At 29.6% G+C, this 25,230-nt stretch overlaps 2 protein-coding genes and 1 long non-coding RNA gene across 10 annotated transcripts; 2 read left to right on the top strand and 1 right to left on the bottom strand.

Moving 5' to 3' along the window:
• Positions 1-1,504: 1,504 nt before the first annotated feature.
• On the bottom strand, positions 1,505-3,085 carry LOC112274800 (uncharacterized). Its single transcript, XM_024504569.3, has 4 exons — positions 2,648-3,085; positions 2,393-2,470; positions 2,171-2,229; positions 1,505-1,972 (listed from the first exon to the last, which is right to left on the bottom strand). The coding sequence occupies exons 1-4, from the start codon at positions 2,782-2,784 to the stop codon at positions 1,698-1,700; spliced, it is 549 nt and encodes a 182-aa protein (XP_024360337.1). The 5' UTR covers positions 2,785-3,085; the 3' UTR covers positions 1,505-1,697.
• Positions 2,741-4,320, top strand: LOC112274801 (uncharacterized). Its single transcript, XR_002967513.3, has 2 exons — positions 2,741-2,881; positions 3,079-4,320. It is a non-coding gene; the product is annotated as an uncharacterized LOC112274801 (long non-coding RNA).
• A 16,939-nt stretch (positions 4,321-21,259) lies between these two features.
• On the top strand, positions 21,260-24,795 carry LOC112275041 (uncharacterized). 8 transcript variants are annotated; one of them, XR_016499975.1, is made up of 9 exons: positions 21,260-21,393; positions 22,178-22,317; positions 22,659-22,786; positions 22,893-22,970; positions 23,167-23,274; positions 23,560-23,727; positions 24,008-24,069; positions 24,179-24,243; positions 24,509-24,795. XR_016499975.1 is itself a non-coding variant. In XM_024504977.3 (9 exons), exons 2-8 carry the CDS (start codon positions 22,231-22,233, stop codon positions 24,213-24,215), a joined length of 609 nt encoding a protein of 202 aa, XP_024360745.1. In that variant the 5' UTR covers positions 21,260-21,324; positions 22,178-22,230; the 3' UTR covers positions 24,216-24,243; positions 24,509-24,795. The 8 variants fall into 8 exon arrangements, 6 of the variants coding, with proteins under 6 accessions (XP_024360745.1, XP_024360744.1, XP_073386330.1 ...); XR_016499976.1 differs by having other exon boundaries at positions 24,491-24,795; XM_024504977.3 differs by having other exon boundaries at positions 21,260-21,324; positions 23,560-23,668.
• Positions 24,796-25,230: the final 435 nt, after the last annotated feature.

Here is a 25,230-nt window from a genome sequence, read left to right as displayed (position 1 = left end):
ATAAAGTTTTACTGCAATCTAATTAATAAATTGCTAAAAATCTAAGAATTTCTCATTAACCATCAAATTTTAATTTTCAAGGCCTCAATCTACTTAAATTTCAATAACCTTCAATCTAACCATAGAATAGAGTTGAATTTCATTATACATATTAAAAAAAAAAAAAAAAAAAAAAAAAAAAAAATGAAACCTTCAAAGTTTAATAAATCTACTACAAAATTTTAGATTCTTGAATGATAATCTAAAAATTTTATAAATAATATTTTTTTAAATCTATTATTTACTTTTACTTAAAGATTATATTATTTCTCCTAATATCTCTTTTTTTGTCTTGTTTATAGTCCTAAAAGTAAGTAAAAGCTCTTTTAACAAAAAAAGCAATATGGATAATATTTTTTAAATTTCACCTATTTATTATCATTGATTTTTAAATGATTTTTTTTTCAATAAGACTAAGCCTTCAATTAAGTTCTTTAATAATAATTTAAAAATATAAAATAATTTACTAAAAATATTATTAGTTAAAAAAATTAAGTAAAAATAATATTTTAAAATATTAAATTAAAAAAATAAAATAAAATAAGTATATATGAAAATAAGATTTATAAAAAATATTGGAAAGTGATTTTTTTAAAACTATAATAGTTTTATATTATCTATCAAATTTAATTACATGATGAATCAAAGCTAAAAAAAATTCTAATTTTATCTCCTGAAGTATTCTTTTATTTATTCAACCAAACATAATTTTTATAAATATTGATTTTAATTGAATCCTAAAAATTAAAATTATTTAATATTTTATTTTAGGTTATTTAAAACACATAAAGTATTAATTGAGAGATTCTTAAATTATTATTTTTATTATTATGATTAAATTAAGTACACATTTAGTTTTTATTATTATAAAAAATTTATGGCCTTTGTTGAAACCATGGTATTTTTTGTATCAAAATAAATAATAGTAGTTATTATAAAATTAGATATTTGCTAAGTATTTTATTGCAGATTGATTTATGTTAAAGATAATAATATCTGTTATTGTTATGATTTGAGGGAGTATTTTAAGCACATATTATTTCTAATTGTTATTGTTTATAACAAAGATCATATGTGATGATCTTTTATGCTTCAAAGATAATAATTATTTTTATAATTTTTAATTGTGAAAATAATTACAAAAATTAAATCATTACAAAAAATAATACTCTAATGTTAGAAATTCGCATATATATATATATATATATATATATTCATTGCATTTCAGACTATTATCAGTTTTGTTGAAATGCAAAAGGTTCAGTTTCATTAAGAAAATTGAATTGTTACATTCCTTATATCTTTTTTTTCGACTTTAATCTTTTTATTGATTTTAAGATGACTCAAAGTCCAACAATTGTATTGCCTCGAAATAATGAAGTTCCTCTACTTTTTTTTGTAAGTTTAATAATATCAATAAAGCGTTTACGCAAAAGCATCGTGTGTTATATTCAATGCTCTATCATAGAGAAACAATGAGATATCAATTAAGTGTGACTTTCTGCACTGGGACATTTAAATTTTAATCAACAGTGCATGTTATTTTACAATTATGCATGTGCCCAGTAAGGCGCATTTTTTTTGACGTAAAGCTCTACAGAGCAAAAGATTCTGCCACAGAAGACTGCGCAGACTTGCAAAGTTTGGAGCGTTGAGGGTTATGCAGGAGGTGGTGCTGGAAGAGCACTCTGTCTCTTCAGAGTGGCATATCCAGAGAGCACGGTAGATAATTTCCTGTCACCCTCAAGCACATCCGCGATGGCATCTAATGTTTGCTTCACCAGCTTGGTTTTCGACTCGACCTTCAATGCCAACTTTTCAGCATCTTGAGCTGAAATCTCGGCAACATGAGCCATCGCTTCTATATCCTCTGCCACTTTCACCACCAGGCTTGCTCCCGCTTCCACTAAGTCAGCGACTTTATCAATATCCCCTGAACAAGTCACATATTTTATCATATATTAAGCTACATTGGTTATTTTCTTTTTGTCGTTTCTCTTTCTTTTTGCAATGTGTGGTTCTCACGACACCATGCCCTACCCCTTACAATTGATGCCTTCATGGTACTAGAAACATTGTTCTATGATCTAAAAACTCCAGAACTGCATGAGAAAGATTGATAGCAACTCACTTTCGGCTTGTTTTACGTAAGGCGTATAACCACCACAAATCTTTATAACGTAGCTCAATCTGCAACCAAAATGATCACAGATATACTGGTTTTTACTTGTAATTATCTAAGCCGAGGACGCTCTGTAGTAGAACAGCTCGTAGATAATTAACACACAAATACTACTGATGTTCTTGCAATGGAGCAAATCAAAAGAACACGAATTATCTCCTGGAAACTTACACAGACGAGAAAATGCTGAACCTCAAGGTGAAAACACCAGAACGGTCTGAAGTCTTACTTTCACCCTGTTTTAGATCCCTGCATCGGTCGACAATGTCATCCATTAGCATGAACAAAGAAATCCGTTCATAACTCTTGTTACATGCTTCGTCTTAGTAGGTATTTGGACGCAGTCCGTAGTTTTGGATAGGCGTTCAGTTAACTCGAACACCCTTTGCTTGCGAAACCACTTTCGCAATTTCCTTTCATTCTTACCTGGAGCCATCTGCTCGACATAGAGAGCAAACAGATGTTGATGCAGCTGATTCCGAGGGGCTCTCGGATGTGATACCATGGGTTTCATGATCGCGGACACTGAGGCTCGCGGAGCACGTATCAGAGCTGGGAGTCATGGTGGTCGCCAATCGTAAGCACGTTGCGGTGAGAGGCTCGGATAAGTTAGCCAAGTTCGATACTGCAGTTACAAATATCCGGCCGACGTTGATACTGGTAAACTCTTACATCACAGACTAGAGGTCAATACTCTCACCAACTCTGATTCAAACCATAATGGTTGTAATAGTATTCCAGCAACTACTGAGGTAGTCGAGGCTAGGCTTGTGGATCACAATCTTAAAGAGGATTAATAACTACACAATAGAAAGGTTACAACTGATTGTGGGAAGGGTGGAAATGACATGAAATAGAGCCAAGATGAAGTTCAGTTGGAAATCATACGATGAATTGAGAAATGGGAGCTTAAGAATGGAGAGGGGATGTTGAAGCACATACAGCGAGAAGTTATGGAGGAGAAAACGCTTGTAGAAGAAGGAGAGTTATTTAGTGCTTAGGTTTGAAGGTTGCTTTGGAAAGTGTGAAGTGAAAGTCAAGTAAATAATGGCAGTGTTCCGCTTCATACTTTATTTTGGCTGTCATTTTCCTTTCATGTTAAGCTCCACTAGCCCTGAACTGCCGCGTTTCGTAACTTCTATGAAAGATGATTCTTGCTCTATTCTTTTCTACCTTCAAAGATTTTTCCAGGTGTCTTCATATTTTCTTGCTTCAAATGCGAAGTAAATCAAAAGTCACCTCATGAATGGTGAAAGCATCTCACACAAGTTGCGTGATCGTGAGTACGCGGGCCTTGGAAAACCTGTATCAATATAGCACCACAACTTGGACGTACAGCTGCGCACGAGGCCATTTTCAATCTACAACGCAGAGAACAGTAACACAACAGGACATGAGGTTGGACTCTCTTTTCAGTTCGGCCTTCGTAGCTATGAACTTTCAGTAAGTCTTTCCCATGACAATCGACGAGGGAAAACGATGTGTATATGAGAAATCTCCGCTGAGACGGACCATTCTCAGAAAACTTGGCGTAAATCCAAAGCGCAACAGAGACCAATTCGAATAGTTGCATCTGGGAGTGAAATCACGGAAGAGAAAAGGACAGCGGCAAGGGAGCAGAAATTGGAATGAAGTGGAAGAGACGCACAGGGAGAGGGAGGTGAATGGAGCGGATTGCGCAACAATCGAGTTTGTTGCAAAAAGGGGAGGGGTCCATGTGCATCCATCCTTTCGTTCCTGGAACTTGGTAGATTAGGAGCTACGCAACAACAACGCTTGCAACAGAAGCAGCAGGAGCTCCATGTGGCCAGGCATTCATCCAAATATCCATCCATCCATGTAGATCTTCATCCATCCAATCCAGGTCTCACGAGGAGAGAGCAGAAGGAACGCTGGATGAGTGGGGGAGGGGAGGACATTGATGGGTGACGTAGACAATCATGTAGACTGTTAACATAATAAATATTATTGGAAAATTTACAAAAGCTACATTTATAAAATATATATATATAGTTAAATTTTTATAGTAGGGTAAGAAGATCACCCAAATATTTAACCATTGTTGAGATCTTTATAATCATAATCAATATTTGAATGGCACAAGGTGTAGTACTTTCTTTCAACAATATCACTAAGTATTGAGAGTGTCTCCTAAGATTGTGATACCATATACATTATATCTTGACATCTATTCAAAGGAGAACATGTGTGTCTTAAGGATCGACATCTCAATTTTGACATTAAATAGGCTGAAGTAATCTAAATACTTCATTTAAGAATTCTACAATTAATAACTTTTAAAACACATCAAGAGATTGTAAGCTATTAATTTTGTTAAATACTTCTAAAAATTAATCCTTAAACTTATTTCTTCTTGTTTTGTATCATTTTTTAAAAAATTGGTTATTGGTTTTAATTGATGTTACTTATAAACAAATAAATAAAAATTAATTCTAATACATATATATATATATATATATATATAAGATTTATAAATGGATTTTATGCTAATTTATTAGTATAATATTTTTACCAATTAAAAAAATATTCTAATTTATTTTAGTGTTACTTAATACTTAGGTTTACTTTTTTAAACTCTTTATTATCATTTATTTTGATAAAAGATAGCGGTAATTTTTTTTTCTTTTTGGTATGTTTAGTATAATGTAAGATACAATAATAAAAATATTTATTATTTGTGGTAATTAAAATTAAAATATAATTATATTAATATTCTTTTACATAAAAATAAGCTAATTTTTTAACAATCTAATTTGTTATCAAGTCAAATAGTCTTAATATCTTTAATAAGTGGATATAACTTATCATCAACTTTGAATAGTAATTGGTGATTATTTTTTAAAAAAATATCTATATTACATTTTTTTTAATTTCTTATGTTATATCTTTACTATTGTATAAGTATTTCCTATTCTACATGCCAAATCCTCTACTATTAAATTTTTAACTTATGAAAGACCAAAAATATTAAAATCATAGATGATAATTATAATTTATAAAAAAAATATTCTTGATACAAAAATTTATTATACTATATATATATATATATATATATATATATATTATAGCTATAGATTTGTCCTATATTCTTTATGATAATTAATAGTACATTATAAATATTACTCAAATACTTCATTTATATATTTTATTGATCTCTCAATTTAATAATAAGAATCTTAAGACATGTTAATATGAACCTTTAATATGTTATAAATCATTTTTAAAAACCTTGATTAGAAATAATGTTAATTAAAATTTTATATTATCAATAAATATTAAGTGGTTTTTTTAATTATTTCTTAACTAGTATTAGTTTTGTGTAATGTATTAAATAAGTCTTTTTTATATGAAATTCTACTATCACAAAAATAAAATAATAAGTATTTGAGATTAGAATTTCTATAATGAAGTATCATAAAATAGATTATTAAAAAGCTCAATAAGGTCAATAATAATAAGAATTTGAGATTAAAAGATATTGAAGAAGTCTATAAGATTAATAATACAAATTCTTTGCTCAATGAATTTACAAAATTAGATAAATTATTTTATAACATTTTTAATGTTTGAAGCCACCAAAAAGTTTCTAATATAAGTTCTAAAGTTTTATTATTTCCAAAATATTTGACTATTAGAAAGTTGTGATAAATTTGAAGTACACATAATTGTATTACATCTTATAAATTTTATAAATGGTTATAATAGTAAATAAATAAACAAATAAAAAATTTCTTAAAATAAAATTTATTATAGTTATTATAATTTTTTTTAAGATCTAAAACAAGAGTGCAAAGTGACGTATTTGAGGAAACTTCATCAAAAAAGTAACATAAATTAGGATTTTTGGCTTTATACCAATAAGATGTTGTTTGAACTTTAAAATGGTTTGTTATTAATAAAATTTGGCCTCTTTGTTTTTTGTTCCAAATACAAACATCTAATTATAATATTTGACAAGCCTTGTTATTATTTAAATTAAGATGTAATTTTAAATATTTTTTTTTATAAATATATGTTTTAATAAATTCTGAAATAATTTAAAATATTTACTAACTTATAATAATTAAAATTCTTGTAATCGGTAAATTTTTGTAATCAATAAATTTTTTAAGAAGTACCTTTTAGGTAATGATATTATTTTTAAATTAAATTTTCTATAGCTAAATGTTCTTTGCTTAAGATTTCAGAATTAAAACTTTGCTAAAAAGAAATATTTTAGGTGAAAAAATTATGATGAGGTCTAAAACTTCTATCTAATTGTAATAAAGTTCAATGTGTTTGATTTTATAAAAAATAGCTTCAAAACATTTAAATCGAACAAAATAAGAATTAATATAAATATTATTTTAAAACCTTAATTGAGACATTTAAGAATTTTTCATTAAAAAATCAAGTAAAGAAACTTAAATTATATATATATATATATATATATATATATATAAAATCTTTTAAACCCTATAAAGAAATTTATTAAAAGAACAATTAAAGGATTTAGAAGATACTATAAGGCCTTTACAAGATGATATCATATAAGAATTCAAGTACATTATTTGTAATATTATTTAGAATTTTTTTTAATATATTTAATATTTTTAGGATTATATTTTTTATTTTTTAAATTAATCTATTCTTAGAAAAATATTGAGCAATATGTTTTAATAAAGGCACAATCTTTCTTTTTGGCATAAAAAGATTTTTGTATTGAAAATTGTTTGAAGTATATGGTATCAATTTTAATCTCTTCCATGTATAATTATATCTTAAGACATAAAATTATCTATAAAAAAATTATAAAAATTTAAGATTCTAATTTTTTAAATTTTTTTGTAATTAAATTCTTAATTTTTTAATTCAGTTATAAAATTATTTATTTATTCTATATTAATATGTATTAATCAATAATTAAATAGATTGATCTACATACATTATATTTAGATTATATTATATTTTTTAAAAAATTAATTTATAAGTGTAATTTTTTTTTACTTGATATCAAATATTAGTTGTCAAAATTCTAATTTATACTTTGATATAAAGTAGTCTATTAGAAAACTTATAATATTTTTGGTTGATATACAAATTGAATTATGGTTTTCTTATGTAAATTAAAGTCTTATTAATGATGCATTTAAATTATTCAATATAGGATCTTGTTATCTTATAAATAATAAGAGTTAATATAATATAAATCAACATAATAAAACTTAGATCAATCTAACCTAAGTTTAGATTTGATGATTAAATGTCATTTAAATCAAGTAAAATTTTTCTTTTCTTGTTTTAAACTATATAAACCTAATAAGAATTTTTATTAAAAAAATATCATATAATTCCTATCATTAGCTTTTAATTGATAGAATTGTTAAAAATATAAATTTAAATTATTTAGATAAAAAAATATTAAGATAATAGAGTCTATTTGATTATATAAGTATGTCCTAGAATTTTTTTAAAATTATAAATTTCAAAAATCTTAATTAGTCTTGAAGGCAATCATCTTAATTGATTTAGTATCTTTTTTTATTGTTAAGTATCATTATTTAGTTATTGAGACCAATGCCTAAATTAAGTTTCTACAAATATTAGTTAGTAGTTAAAAGAAGCATGAAAAAGAACCTCATTTTTTTTTAAAAAAAATATAGAAATAAGATTTTTAGTTGATTTAAATTAAATTTATTACTAAAGTGTCCTAAAATTGATATGAGAAATATAAAATATTATGTATATTTTTAATTTATATTTTGAATTTACTTAGAATTTTTTAGAGATCTTAAGAGTAATTTTTAAGACTTTGATAAAAATAACTTTTACCACTTTGGGAGGTCATTATGAAAAAATGAGATAAGATTCGAATGCCCTTCTAGATTTTTAAGCTAATTGGATGTCTTTAAATACCATAGCAAAGTCAAAATTATTAAAGAATTAATTTTACAAGTATAAAATAGGAAGACTAGTACCTAATGTAGTCTTTATAAATAGTAAGGTATACAAGTCTCATATGGGTTGTAGCACCTAAGATATAAGTAGGAGAATAATACTAAGCCCTCATGGCCTTTTTATAATATCCATGTATATTACTTATAAACCTTGGTGAATCTTAAACTTGTAATCTATTAAATTAATTAAATAAAATTTATTTACTTATTTTTTATAATATTTATTTTAAATCTTCATTATTTACTCATAATAACTTAAATTTATATATTTCTCATTTCACCAAAAAAATAATAAAATTATCTATCTAAAAATATTAATATTATTTTTTAATTTTATTTTTTAATAGATAAAAAAATCTAATAAAAAAATAAAGACTAAGTTTGTAGTGTGTAATTGCTTAATTACATTCTTGACACTTATTTTGTATTTTTTCTTTTTTTTTTCTTGTTATTTGATTGACACACTTTTCATTATTAATTACAAAAAAATCTTAATTAAAGCCATCTTATAATCTGAGTTGAAGGGTGAAATTTACCCTCATATATTATTCAAAAGAAAGTTATAAGTTTAGTAGAATAAATGACATTTGACATTGGTAAGTTTTTAAGTTCTTAATTTCTATCTTACATCTTTATCACTTCAAAAATAATCAATATATAATGGACAAGAATCTTAAAAAGAGCTATCATTGAAACATGGACTAAAAATTGAGCCACATTATTCTTTTGTTTGAAACTATAAGCCATAACCACTACAAATATGAATTTCATGTGGTTTATTTTTTTATTTTTTTATTATTTCTACTAAGCCAATAGATTATTTATCTTTAAAAAAATAAACAATATATATAGATGGAGATATCAAGGACATGGATTACAAATAATCAAAATATCAATATATTCTTGTGTCACAAGAAAAGAGTGAATAAATACTCAAAGATGTTATAGTATTAAAACTAGAATAGCTATTGCCAAAGATATGAAGACTAGAAACTATAAAAATAAGACTAATAACAAAAAATATATTTATAAGAGTGAAGAAGGCCTCAATTTTTCTTCTTTATATACTATCTAACCATGAATTATATAGTAACATTCTATATGACTCTTAATACATATCTAACTTCAGAGACACATGTCTAATTTGCATAACAATATTTTTACATAAATGTCATATAGCCAACTTGTATCACTAATTGCCAATGTAAAAGACGCATGGTCAACTTCTATCACAAGTTATTAGCTTGTGAAACACATGGCTAACTTGTTGTCAAAGTCTCTAATCTATTAATCACCTATAAATACATAAAAAGTCAAATTTACATTCTTATATCACATGAAGTCTTGCTTGAGAATGCATTTGCTATTTGGTTCTAGAAAGTAAATTAAAAATTACAACTTAAAATAATAATATTCTAATTCTAATATAATCCTAAATAAATTCAAATTAAATCTTAATTATCATGATCAAATTTTAATCAAATCCAAAAGAAGTTTTTAAAAAATTATAAAAAAAATATGTTTAAGTCCTAAAGAAAATTTTTAAAATCATAAAGAAATTTACAAAAATTCTAAATCTGAAAGAAATATCAATAAAAAAGAAAAAAGAAAAAAGAAAACCTAAATAAATTTTAATAATAGAAATCCTAAATAAAATTTAAATAAATCTTAAATAAACTTGAATCAAATTTTAATCAAATTTTAATCAAATCTTAAGTCCAAAATTCTAAATCAAATACCAAAAAAAATCTTTAATCCTAAAATAAATTATAATTAAATTCCTAAGTACTAAATCAAATCTTAATAAAATTCTAATTAAACCTTAAATCCTAAATAAACTTTCAATCAATACTAGAATAGATTGAAATCTCAATAATTAATAATCTAACTAAAATTTTTTACTCAAATTTATATACCTTTTAATTACTAAGTTGACAAAAAACACAAAAAAATTAAAAAAAAGATCACACTTGTTAAATAGAAGACAAATCCCTAAATCTCCTCAAATATTAGTCAACATCCTTTTTCAACCTTAATGTTAATTTTTTAGAGCAAATATCTCTTGATTTCACCATCTAATGATTTTTAAGATTTACACAATTGTTAAAAATCAAGTCTACTACTATTATAAAAAACATTATTCAATCCAACCAATGGATTGCTATAAATTTTATAAACCATCACTAGTCCTTCAAATTCCAATTCTTAAGATTCCAATATGTTTTAATTTTTAATAACGTTTAATTGAATAATTAGATCAAGCTTAAACTTGAAATACAAATTTAATATAATATTGATCACTCAATTATAAAATTTCATCTATAGATCATCTATCAATCTTACAAAATTTTTAAAAGTATAAATTTTTTATATTTCTTAAGAATCCAAAATCACCTCAAAATAATCTCAACTTTGCAAAGCTTTTATAAAGTCAATCTAAATTCAATTTACTCAAATTTAATGCTTAAAAAACTTAGATTTAGTTTTCTCTCAAATCTTGGTGTTTAATTAACCAAAAAGCTTTATTTCTAAGGTATTTTGTTATGATATTTATCTTTATTTCTAAGATATTTTGTTATGATATTTTTAATAAATCTCTTTTATAATATAATCTAATCTTTTTTCTTTTACCTAATAGTTTTTTTATAATATGATATTATCTATGAAGCTTTTAAAAAGATTTTTTGCAAGATATTATCAAACTTATTTATTTTTACTCACTTCAATGTAATTCCTTTAATCTAAGTAAATATGCATGTTTGTGATATTATTCTTTCTCCTTCCTTCTTTCTACTTATGAATTAGTTTCTTAAAGAGTGAAAATTACATATTGAAGAAGTTTAAAATGCAGCAAATTATATTTTCTACACACTTTGATTTTCATTCCCTTTAAATGTAATTGTTGTCTCAGCTATTGATAGTGTCTCAAACTATGACATGAAGATCTTTCAATTTTTTATTTTTTTATTTATTTTTTTAGATTTTTATAATTTCCTTCAAATAAAAAATTTGAAACACCATCAAATTTGATCCTTACCTCTAATATTATTACCAAACATTGGAAGTCTCTTCTAAAGTTTTATTACCAAATACATTCAAGGTCATCATCTATTTAACGAAGAATATGTTTTTGAGGATTTTTATATCTATTATGTATGCTTAAAGACTATAATAATTTCAATGATTCATTTGGTAATAAAACAAATAATAGCTTTATTTCATTAGTACCAAAAATATACAAAAAATAAAAAATAAAATAAAGTATAAAAAACTATCATAATTGAACATTACTTCTTTTATAGCAAGAAATTGTATTATTCTTTATCTTAGTTTTGATGGATATTGTTGAAAAAAAATACCAACAATCTTTATTATATTTGTAAGATTTTCAATTGATTCTTTTATTTATTCATTAATATCATATCTATGTCAATGTGTAAAATATTTCAATCTATTACAGCATCACTTTGAGTCAAAGACTTCTTTGACTTCAAACTTTTAATTATTTATCATATTTTTCAAAAATAGAGAAGATTTTCCTTTTTTTAATATATTTATTATTTTATATGATCCAAAAAAAAACTCATAGAATATAAGATAGATTTTTATAGATTTAAATAGATATAATTAATAAAAAATTGAATTAATCTAATTACAAATAGGAAACAATATAAGTCTATAATAATCCAACTACTTAATGAACAATTAGTTTTGCTATTACATCAAAGTAACCATATCTTGTTTCTAAAAAAGAATTAAAATTATACCTTGTAATAGGTATTGTCAAGGATATGAATTTCAAAGAAAGAGAATCCTCAATACACTCTTCTATCACTAAAGAGAACTAGAAAGTCACTCAAAAGGTGATGTAATATTAACTAGAATGGCTATTGCCAAAAACAAAAAGACTAGAAAGTCTTGAAACAAGACTAAGATTAGAAAGGCATTGACAAGAGTGAAGAGGGCTTCACTCTTGCCTCTATATATATACTATCTAACTAAGAGCTACGTGGCGATGTCCTATAGGACCTCCAATATGTATTGACTTTGCTAGCCACATGTCTTATCTTGTAAGGCAAGTTATCTATGTATGCACCACATACTTAGCTTATTCTACAAGCTACTATATGGAGATAACTTCTTCCACAAGCTACTATATGGAGATAACTTCTTCCACAAGCTATTATATGGAGATAACTTCTTCCACAAGCTACCAATATATGATTAGCTTTTTGGCCAAGTTTCTAACCTATAAACATATCTAAAGTCAAAATCGCGTCTATGAAGCTTCTAAGAAGCTTTTCTTAAAGAATTTATGAAATTATTCTATATTTATCTACTTCTACTTAATCATATAAGTAACTATTGAGATAAATGTATATGTCCGTAACAGGTATCTATATTGATTTTTTTGTTAGTTTTAAGCTTCTTTTAATTGTATCTTTATTGTTATATGTAGCTTGATAAATAAGTTTTTAATCCTTCCATTGCAAAATTATCAACTTGTAAAAAGTCAAAAATATCAAATTATAGATAATAACTATAATTAATATTAAAAAATATTTCTTAAATTCAAAAATATTATATTATTATAGACAATCTTTGTTAATGGCAAAAGACTTACTCAATCATCTTTTTGGTAGTTAATAAGACAATATTATACATATATATAGCTCTAAAACTTGATATATCTATTATAATAAGATATAGATAAGTTAATTATAATATTGATACATAAGAATAGATAGTTGGAATTAAATTTGAAAAGTTATGGAAGTTTCTAGAATTGACGCTAGGTTAGTGGATTATATAGAACCCATTGTGGAACCTTCTAAAAATGGCTTAAGATAGTTACCTAGGTAGGGCTTACCATAGAATCTTCTAAAAATGGCTTAGGATAGTTACCTAGGTAGGGCTTACCATAAAACCTTCCAAAAAGAATTTAAGGCAGTTATTTAAGTGAGGCCTACCATCTAGGAACATTCCAAAAAGTCTAAGGTGATAGAATAAAGTATAATAGGACTAGCTAGGGCCTTTTGGGATATTTGATCAGATATGGCTTCAGATCCTTTCTCTTTGTAAAATTTGGTTTTACATCTTTCTATTTTATTTAATTTAGTTCAATTTTTTTCTATTTTTGTTTACTCAATTTTATCTTTTGTGTCCCATTTTGTTTAGTGTTATTCACTTTTGTTCTAATCTACTTTGTGATAAGGCTTTATATTATTATAGATTAGAAGAATCTTGAATTTTTGAGTTAGATTTGCCTTATTTTATTGGTATCAAAGTAGGTGTTAAACTATTCTTTAGTAGTATATTGATAGTCATCATCTAATTCAAGATCAGTTGTTATAATTATACCACATATTATGTTGAGGCTACCATAAGATATTCTTAAAAAGTCAATCGGAGATAAAAAAGGTATTACAATAGTGGAGTCTAATGGAGAAATTACAACATGGGAGATATGACAAAATAATTCTAAATGAAAGCTCAAATACAACACTTCTTAGGGTAGATAGTTACTTTGCCACGGCAAATAGAAGCCTTGAGGACAAGAAAATTGACATCTGCTAGGCTAAAATTGAGTAAACCTAGTACATACTCTGAGACTTCAAGACAAGAAGATATATATCAATGGTTCTTTAATATGCAATAATACCTCCAACTAGTTGGAACAAATATCACTGAAAAAATTGTGTATACAGTTAGCTATTTGAGAGATGTGGCAGCTATTTGGTGGCAATATCAAGTTCAAAGTTGTAGAGCTCAAGGTGGATTTTATGATTGGAAAGAGTTTGAGACTAATTTTAGGAATTAATTTTGATCCATTGATGCGGAGAAGATAGTACGCGATTAGTTAGCAAATCTTATACAATCTAGGTCAATGCAAGATTATATCTCTCGATTCAAGTCCCTTAGTCTCTAAATTGATAATATTTTAGAGGAGGAGATGATAGATTGATTCCTACAAGGTTTGAAACTTAGGATCTAGCAAGAAGTAGAACTAACAAATCCACAAACACTCAAAGAAGCAATTCAGATTGCAAAGACGGTTGATACTATAGATTTTAGAAATCATGAAGCATGACCTATAGTACAAAGTCCTATGCCGCTATCTAATATTATAGTATAATAACCAATGCCAATGGAGATTGATATCCAACAAAGATCATTAACACCACAAAGATGACAAATATTGGTGCTAAAGGGATTGTATTTCTATTGCCAAGAGCAAGACCACTAGATCAGAGGATGTCTAAAATGTCAAAATTCAAGCACGAACAAAACAAGGTAGATTTACAAGCTCAAAACTCACGAAGTTGATAATGAGACAAAGTAGAAAAACATAAGCTCTTTAATAAAGGCGCCGAGAGCTAATATTGAGGATAGCTACTATATCTCAGAGATAAATGGCATAGCATTGGATAGCTATAAAAAAAATTGATTGATGCATCTAACCTAACTACTAAGAAGACAACCGTGTTGAATACTTGTAAATTGTGGCTCTACAAAAAATTACATCTTGAGTGAAATTGTTGACTGATTTGAGATTAAAACTAAGATAATTAAGAAAAGGAATATATACCTTATAGATGACCAAGAAAATGCATTGAGTGAGACATGTGAAGAAGAAACCTTAAGATTGATTGACACTTATGTCTTCAGAGAGAGGTTCAAGATAATGAAGCTAAGATATGATGTTATCCTTAGTATGTCATGGTTAGAGGTTGAAAATAAGCAAGTTGATTGAATAGCAAAGATAATCTCCTTTACAAATGGTGGTTACAAGGTAATTCTTTCTACATCAGCATCAAGTGAACAAGAAAAATAATCTGTAATTAAAGACTTAATTATAGACACAACGTTTATGAAAAAGCAAATATAACATAAGCAATATATATATATATATATATATATATATATATATATATATAGTGGTTCCAAATCTCGCATTAGTAGTGGAAAAGATACCTGAAGGAATAAAATAGGTAGATCAACTTATACAAGAATATCATGATGTCTTTCTAACTGATCTATGTAGTTGCGTGCCTCTTGATTGAGGTACCTCCTTTCAAATAGAACTAATGCTTGGAGCCAAATCAATAAGTTGGTCAATTTATCACCTAATACCAAAAGAACTTGAAGAGCTACGGAAGACATTGAATGAATTCTTGGACAAAGGCCTCATTTGAGAAAGCATATCACCCTGAAAAGAACTTGTACTCTTTGCATCCAAAAATGATGGTAGACTTTGGCTTTGCACCAACTATTGATGCTTCAATAAGTACATTCTCAAGAATGCATATCTACTTCCATATGTGGATGATCTTCTTGACTAACTTTGAAGTGCGATCAACTTTAGTAAATTAGATCTTTGAAGCCACTATTCGTAGATACCTATTGCAAGAAAGAATATAGAGAAGACGATATTTTGTATGCATTATGGACATTTCAAATGACTTGTTTTATTTTTTGGTCTTACTAATACTCTAGTCTCTTTCATAAATCACATAAATAGATTTTTTTTAGATCTTTTGAACAAGTATATAGTTGTCTTCATTAATGATATTCTCATATATAATAAAATCCGTAAGGAGTATAAGTAACACCTACGGGAAGTGTTGTACTGACTATGACATACTCATTTCTATTACAAGCAATCAAAATATGAACTTTGAAAGTCAAAAGTCATCTTTTTGGAACATGTGGTGTCCTCAAAAGATATACATATGGAGCAGGATAAGATGAAAGCAGTGGAGGATTGGCCAACTACCAAAAATGCTTTTGAAGTCCACTCATTTTTAGGCCTTGCTGGATATCATTATTGTTTTGTTTGCCAATTTATGCATATTACTACCTCATTGATGAATTCATTAAAGAGAGTGTACCATTTGAATGGAAACTAGAGCAATAAAGCACCTTTCATAAGTTGAAGGATGCACTCATTATTACTCCAATATTGTAATTGAATAATTTCAACCTTCTTTATACACTTGACATTGATGCTTCCAACTTTGTTATTAAAACGGTCTTTCAACAAGACTTTGGTAGGGACCTTCAACATATGGCATATGAATCACATAAGCTCATAAAGACAAAATGTAATTACTCTGTACATGATCGAGAGCAATTAGTGATTCTACATGCCACAAAGATATGGAAATACTATTTATTGGAGAAGCTAGTGGTTGTTCAGATTGATCATTGATCCTTACTATACAATTTGCATCTAAAAAATATGAAATCATAATATCATCATTGAAAAGAATAGTTGTAGCTTTTTGATATCCAACTTGAGTAGAAGCAAGGGCGACAACATATTATGCTAGACAATTTATTGCGGACACCATGCTTGAAGGTGAAATTAGGAGACAAGATAGAAGTCACTACCATTACTAGTGTTGTTTCAAACCTAACCAAAAAAAAAAAATGAAATGAAGCTATGCATTAGGATACTTATCTCAAGATGATTAGCAATTGATTGAAATTGGACAATATACAATATCAAGATTACAATCTTAGTGATGGCTTGTTCTATTTCAAGAAGCAAATTTATGTACTTAATAATATTATATTCCAGATACACATATTTCAAGAAGAACATGGCATCCCACAATTTGGACATCTAAAGTGAGAAAAGACTCTAGAATAAATCTCAAAGACATGATTTTATGTAAGTTTGGATCTAGATGTTTGAGCTTTGGTACGCTCTTATAAGTCATGTCAATGTAATAAAGCATGTAATGCAGCATCTCCAGGACTATTACAACCAATTCTACTACCGATAGCATGTTGGGAGCAAGTCATTATGGATCTCATTATGTATTTTTTGTAGACACTTCATAATCACATTGCAATTGCCATCTTTGTAGATCTATTCTTAAAGCAACTGCACTTGGCTACAATGCACTAAAATATTGATGTTCCAACACTTACACAAATCTTCTTTGATACTATCTTTTGTCACCATGGATTACCTCATGTCATCATTTCAAATCAGGATTCAAGCTTCACAGGAAGTTTTTGGTGAGTCTTATTTAAGCTACTAGGCATATAACTTATCATATCTATAATCTTCTATCTCCAAACAAATGGACAAATAGAGCATGCAAATTAGACTTTAAAAAATATGCTATACATATTTGTAGTAGTTCGTCATAATGATTGGGATGAATACTTGACATCTTTGGAGTTTGCTTATAATGATAGTATTCAAGCAAGTACTAGTCATTCACCATTTTTTCTTAATACTAGTTAGTATCCGATTATACCAACTCTCCATTGTCCGATCAATACCAACAATCCAATATCAAAAGAGTTTATACAACAACTTACAATAGCCTTACAAGTGACACGGCACTGCCTCCCTATCACATAAAATTGACAGAAGTAATATGCGGATAATCACCAATAACACAAGATCTTCCAAGAAGATGATTAAGTATTATTCTCTAATGCCAACTTGCCACTTGCTACATCAATCCAAATCCATAAAGTACTACCTTGGTGGCTTGGACCTTTCCACATTTTTGTAGTGATTTTTGATATCACATATTACCTCAAGCTTCTGCAACATATTTCGGTCCATCCAATCTTTCATATTTTGCAACTAAAGAAATTTCATACTAAGCCAAAGCGCTTTCATGATCAGTACCAACCTCCACCACCACTAGTTGCAGTTGATGATCAACAAAAATATGAAGTGGACAATATTTTGGAATATTGCTATCTTCGCCATAGCAATGGATGTCCACAACTTCAATACAAAGTTCTTTAGAAAGGTTATTTCATCTATGATGCAACATAGAAACTAGCACAAAACCTCACATATAACTAAGAAATAATTTGAAGATACCATTGGGAGCAAAATGAGGATGTTTTGCATTAGTGGATGAGAATTAATTATAATAAGGTATAAATAAAATAATTGTATTGTTGTCACATAGGAATAGATAGTTAGAACTAGGTTTGAGAAGTTATGGAAGTTTCTAGAATTAGAGCTAGGTTAGTAGACTATATAGGATCCATTGTAGAATTTTCTAAAAATAGCTTAGGATAATTACCTAGATAGGATTGACTAAAAAATCTTCTAAAAAGAATTTAAGACTGTTATTTAAGTAAGGCCTACTATCTAAGAACATTCCAAAAAGTCCATGGTGGTAGAACAAAGTATAAATAGGACTGGCCAAGGCCTTTTGGGATATTTGGTCAGGTATGGCTTCAAACCCTTTATCTTAGTAAAATTTGGTTTTGCATCTTTCTATTATGTCTTGTTTAGTTTTATTTTTTTTTATTTCCATTTATTCAATTTTGTCTTTCATGTTCTATTCTGTTTAGTGCTATTCAATTTTGTTCTAGTCTATTTTGTACTACTTTGTGATAAGGCTTTATGTTGCCGTGGATTAGAAGGGTTTTGGATTTTTGAAATAGACTAGTCTTGTTTCATCTATTTTGTTTGTTTATTAGTTTGAGAATAGAAAACTAAAAATAATATTATATCCACATTTAATATCTTCAAAAATGTTTTTCAAAATCTTCATAAAAATTGAATCTTTCTATTTGTTATAATAATCCTCAATAATCTATGGTAGCAATAAATATTATTAAGAAAAAATTTAGTTGTTGATTTATTTATGATAGTTTTTGTACATAATACAAAATATACCATCTTGGTGAAACAATCTACTATATAGAATCATATGAACTCGAGATTGAAAGATCCATAATAAAATATATATAAAAAAAAAAAAAAAAAAAAAAAAAATGTAATTGTATTAGTAATTGGAAAGTCTAAAAAACCAATGTCAAAGAATTTTTGATCTTAAATAAACATCATATGATTGTAATAAGCTTGAAAAAGACATAGTTTTGCTTCACCTTTAGGAATATATAAGCATCTTTAAAATTTGAGAAGATTGTTCTTGAATTCAAACTAAGTAGTATTATGAGATTTAGAAGAATTATTTCTAAGACCATGAATAAGATGATTTGAAGATATGTTTGATTGAACTTGCTTAAGAAATGTTGAATTAATAGTCAATGTTGATTTTATAACTTAAAGATGAAATTGCTTTGGCTTCAAAAGAATAGTTTGTTGTTGATCAAAAGTTATATGTTCTTTTTTTGATCCAAGATAAGAAAAACTAAAAATAAGTAATATTTGTAGCTAAAATTATTTTTGAATTTAATTTGAAGCAATTCATATAATATTATTTTTAAAATATCTTCTAATTCAAATTCAAAAAAAATAGAAGAAATTTTTATTATTTTATTATCAATTTATCCTTTTATATATGTTAAAAAAGTGTTACTTTAAAAATTAGATAGTTATTTTCTAAAGCTTTTGTAAAAGTATGTGAAGTAGATTAGATAAATTATAAACTTATTCAAAAATACAACATAATCATTAAATGTTGTAGCATATTTTGTATTACATGACAACAAATTAATATAAATAATTTCTAAAATTCCATGAACATGTAGTTTCATATTTTGCATGCATATTGATTCAGATAACCAAATTATATATAAACTAAATGAGGTAAAAAAAATTTAAATGTAAAATTTGAAGATTATTGTATGCTATCAGTTGGTAGCTATAATGTCTAGTAGTTAGTCAATATATAAATCAGAACTTTATATTAACAAAAAAAAAAAAAAAAAAAAAAACACCATTAAGATATATCAAACATATTTCACCTCTTATGTATTAAATTGAAAATAGAATGTATTATGCAAAGTCATCATTTACAGAATTTTATAGTGATTGTAAAAATATGTATATGTAAATATATATATATATATATGATTTTCATTTGTGTGTTGTATACAAAAATCAGGAATATACAAAAATCAGGAAGTGTGTAGCATTTTAGGGAATAAAAGAAATAAATAAATAAATATATGATGAGCTTTTATTTTTAATTAGAAGAAATAAACAGAACTTGAAACATCAAATTTTTAAAAGTTGATTGAAACCATGCAATGATGAAGAAAGGAATGGATAAATTGGAGCATAGGGCATGATGAAAATAATTATCCACAAAAAGAAAAACTCAGTGAAGAAGTGAAAGAATAAATGCTCACACGACTGGATGGATGGGTGGATGGATGAAAATATGGATAGCCTTACTCATGTGTGGGAATAGCTTTTCCAACACGTGCCAGTCGTGACGAGGATAGGGAGCGGTAACAGCGTCGGGGTAAGCGGGAGGGGGACAGAGCCAGAGGAACCGGGCAGAACGGACAGCTCGGGCAGGATCTTTGCGTGAGTACATCTCCACGTGGCGGGATGGCAGCACTGGCGCCATCATCTCTACTCATGGCAGACAAGGTGAGGTGTCGTGCAAGGAATGAATCTGGCTGACAGATGGACGTGTGGATGACCATACGGACGGGCGGGCAGACGAGGGTTGGATGATGGATGAAAGAAAGGAAGGAAGGGTGATGAGGAATGTGCGAGTATCCTCGTGGCTCGCTCGCTTTGGCGCTGCTGTATCTGGCTGGGTGTGTTGGGGGTAAAGGAAGGGACGGGTGACGGGAGCTCCCCGCGTCTCCTAGCCTTCCTTCCTGGCCTTTCTTCCTTCCTTCCTTCCTTCCTTTCTGGCCTTTCTTTCTTCATTCCTTTCTTCCTTCCTTTCTGGCCTTTCTTTCTTCCTTCCTTTCTGGCCTTTCTTTCTTCCTTCCTTTCTGGCCTTTCTTTCTTCCTTCCTTTCTGGCCTTTCTTTCTTCCTTTCTTTCTTCCTTCCTTCCTGGCCTTTCTTTCTCCCTTCCTTCCTGGCCTTTCTTTCTCCCTTCCTTCCTGGCCTTTCTTTCTCCCTTCCTTCCTGGCCTTTCTTTCTTTCTTCCTTCCTGGCCTTTCTTTCTCCCTTCCTTCCTGGCCTTTCTTTCTTTCTTCCTTCCTGGCCTTTCTTTCTTTCTTCCTTCCTTCCTTTGTTGAAGCCTTTCATTGCTGTTTCCTTCTTGCTGCTGCCTCTCAGTTAATACCCCTGTGCATTCTTTACACTCCATCCCCTTGCCCCCTGTTTGTTTATTTATTCGTGCCTTGCTCCTCCGCTCCTCCTCCCCTCTCTCACTCACTCACTTCCTGTCTGTGTTCTCCCACTCTCTGACCCACTTCAGCACCACTTGGGCCTGTTGCGGGTATGCCTTCTTTGTCCTCTTTGATGGTCTGCTCTCACGCTTATCTTCCAGGTTTTAAGGATCATCAGGGTGATTGCCTACTTCTCCGTCGCATTGCCCGCATATCTCCTGTTGCACGAGTTGCTGGGTTCTAATTCTTTGTAGTCTTTACCATGCGAAGCTCATGGTGTAGTAATACCCAGCATAATAGGTGATCGTGGAGTTTTCGTCTTGGGTGGTAACATGCTTGTGAAGACGACTTATTTTCCTGTCCGCGATTTCGACACGGGTTTTACGGAACTATTGTTTATGGATTTTCCCAATACGCGGCAATCAGGGTTCTGAGTAGTGCGTTGTTAAAGATTGAACTTCTCCATTAACATCGTGTGGTTAAGAACTTTGTTACGAGAGTTAGGGTTGCGCTATCACTTATTTTTTCGTACTCTATCTGCACTCGTTACAGAGCGAGGAATGCACTCTCGATGATAATGACTGTTGTAGGCATGCGGATTTGTTAGGATTTTTATTTCAATTATCTCGTTGAACGAGTTTAGAGGGCTTGTTGCGGCATATTGCTTCAATCCGAGCACAAAAGCACTACAAGGCATTCATAACCTTCGTAGCCTTTATTCTTTCAGTTGATAATTTTTTAGCATCTTGTTGACGCATGGTCGAAGCAGAAGTAGAATGATGTTTTCAGACGAAAAATCTGATACACTGGGTTGCTGTCGTAATTGGCGTGCCGTCATTGCACAGGTGCCATTAAAGCAATCAGTGCTAAGACATGTTGGATCGCTCGGAGGTCTCTCTGAAATTTGACAGGAGTTTAGATTTTAGGGTATACATTATTCACTTTCCTTTCTGTTGATTACAGATTTCATCTCTGTTCTACACTCCGTTCACACAAGTTCATCTCCTTTTCGAATCATGGGATCCTGCCTTCATCAGCACGATTGCGAGGAATATGAGTGTGCCGGCGATTGGTCTCTGTACAAGAACATTGACATTACTGGGGTAATCTCGCTGTTTCCACCACTAGTTGGATGTGGCATGTTTTGCGTCGTTGCCCATTGCAAGAGGAGATTCAAATATATCAATCATTGTGCCAAGAGTGTTATGCATGCTGCCAACGATCATATGGCAATCATGTAGTGTCTTCGTTTGTGGATTGCAGTTTCCTGCGGATAGCAGTTTAGAGTTTAAATGTACATCGTTGTTTTTTCTGAGCAGCTCTGCACCTGAGGTCTTGTATCATTTTTGAGAAACTATGCATATTAGTACAGCATCGATAATTTCATGAAACTGTTGCAGCATTTCTTTTTAGATCTTTCACATCGTGTTTTCTGTAACCACAGGTTACAGCTTTGAACGAAACAGTGGAAGGAAGTGCAAAAAGTGTTTTTAAACCTTGGGAGCAGCGTTCAGATTTATCAACCGTATTGGCTAGCAATGACGATGATGCTGAGCTTATTGTTTTTATACCGTAAGATAGCATTTTTATTTAATGTGATGCAAAAATTTGGATTGTATCGGCGTGTTGTGTACCCCTAACTCCACTTTTCTAATTCTGTGTAGGTTGCCCCTGTCAGGTTTACCACGGATGTGAAAATCAAGAGCATATGTGTCGTTGGCGGTGTTGATGGTCACAGTCCTTCAAAGATGCGAGCGTAAGTATTCTCTGGTCTGGACCGACTTCTCTCTATGAGCAGCTTTGTATTATCATGTCCTACTCTCAAATCTACATTATATGTAATAAATTGTTCTTACCTTTCTGGTTTCATGCATATGATATCGCTGAGCTATGATTTTCTCCAGTTAGGTCTTGTGTCCTATTGAGTTTGCACTTTTTGGTCGTACTTGCAGCTTTTTGAATAGAGATGATATTGATTTCTCACAAGCGAATGACTTAACACCTGTTCAAGAATGGGAACTGGCTGAAAATATAAGAGGGGAACTTGAATATCCAACCAAGTAAGCCAAGTAATTTCTACGTTTGAATTGGTTCTTGAATTGCTCGAGTTTGGTCGAGAACAGCATATTTGCGTGTAGTTCTGTTTGATCACACACCATGGAATAATTTATTGTTTAATGAACTGTGGGATAAAGACAATATCATGTATTCGACATTCCCATCGGCCCGTGCTGTTTGTGTCCGGATTGAAACTACGTTACTGTTAAGACGTCTTCACTGATATTTAGTGAAATTCAGTTCCATACGCAACGTTTGCTATTTCACTAGCTTAATGAGTTGGATAGGTATGCCAAGTTTCAAGGAGTTGCAAGCCTTACGCTCCACTTTCCGTCAAACTTTGGGGCCGATGCGACGCATGTGCATTATATTGGATTACGTGGAGAAGCTACACAAGTGAGCAGTTTGTGGCCATAATCTTGAAGTACAAACGTGAACTGTCAATGCTTGACTAGGTGTTGAGATTTTGGATCATTTTTTTATTTTTGTAAATAAGTATTTGAGTAACACCACATCAATCAATCGAAACTGATTGATTACTAAGTGTGATATATTTGATGAAAAGCTGGAAACTTTTATGTATAGATGGTTTTTCGAGGGTTTTGTTTGTCCTTCCGTAGTTCATTTGACATTTTTGTCTTTTGCAGCAGTCGCCTTGTTTTCAATTGTTCACTTGAGGAAAATTGAGAGTTGTTTTCTTTGACGATTGACCGATTCGGTGTGTTGAAATTGCAGATGAAAAGAGATGCTATAGCAAACACGGTTTATGAAGCTATGCCAAATCCATCCGAGCATAAGTACACTAAGCTTTTTACTTGTTTAATTTAAATTTATCTTTACTGTGAATTATGCCAAAAAGGTTTATATCTGGATTTTTAGATTAATCTTACGGTTTCTTGAATGCAGGATTTCACAAGAACAAGGGATGCCACAGGTGCTGTAGGCTACTTGGAAACATGATCATGCAATCAGTAAGTAGCGACTCTCCTTGTTGCTGCACACTGTTTTCCTCATCTCCTCATTTTTATCAGTTGCAATAACTTTCTCTCGAGATATTTTTGGAAATTTATGTATTTCATGTCTGTCTTGAACATCAATTGTTGTTATTGTTAACTTTTTCACAGATGACATGTAGATGTAGAGTCTGTTCAGATTGAGTTATACGTATCAAATGTCATGTTAAACTCCCTTAGTGATGCGTAATTTTGGACAATGTAGTGACATGATCTGCTTCAGGCTCCGTCTTGTTGGACTGAATATGTATCAGACTCCTCAGAAGAACCCTTCGAGGTCAAGCCGATCTGTAAAGCTGTCTCAGAGCTTTTGAAGATTTTTCGGAAGTCTTAAATAGTAGGCTCTACTCCAGGTTGATAATGGTTTCAACTAATTTGGCTAAGTGACGTTCCTATTGATCTTTAGGTTACTGTGGATTGGAAGGATTAAATCTTGTCGGATCTTTGCTTCCGATCACTGTACAAGAATAATAGTAAATTTTCATCATGATTAATCCTCGGAAGATAAAATATACTGTGTTGTGATACTCTACTCTTTTACATGGTAAATTTTTGGCATGTTGGGTGTTTATCATCGCTAGCTCTCTAGTTTTTCTAGAACCAGTGCTTCTGTTATTGTCCGTACATCAGATAATAGTTGAATTAAACGAGAGAGTTATCATACCTGTATACCAGGTGTTCAGTGTAGCACGTCGAACTCTGCCACAAATCCTGAGCTGTCTAGAAAATTATCTGTAGGTTCCATTTCTTTATAAATCTTACAAACTACCCTCGTCCAACGTAAAACTGCATGAACTAGCAACAGATTTGCGTCTTCGTGTGGAATATTAGTGGTAGCAGTATTTACCTTATACCTCACCGTATGCATTAAAGTAAATTCTCTGAAGGCATTTATGAAGTATAAATAAAGACCTCAGTCTTGCAGATTTCAGTGCGATAAACTGG

Source organism: Physcomitrium patens, chromosome 22, assembly GCF_059467195.1.
Source record: "Physcomitrium patens ecotype Gransden chromosome 22, ASM5946719v1, whole genome shotgun sequence".
Lineage (NCBI taxonomy): Eukaryota > Viridiplantae > Streptophyta > Bryopsida > Funariales > Funariaceae > Physcomitrium > Physcomitrium patens.
Note: the sequence above shows the minus strand (reverse complement) of the source record. Positions and strands in the feature narration are given on the sequence as shown.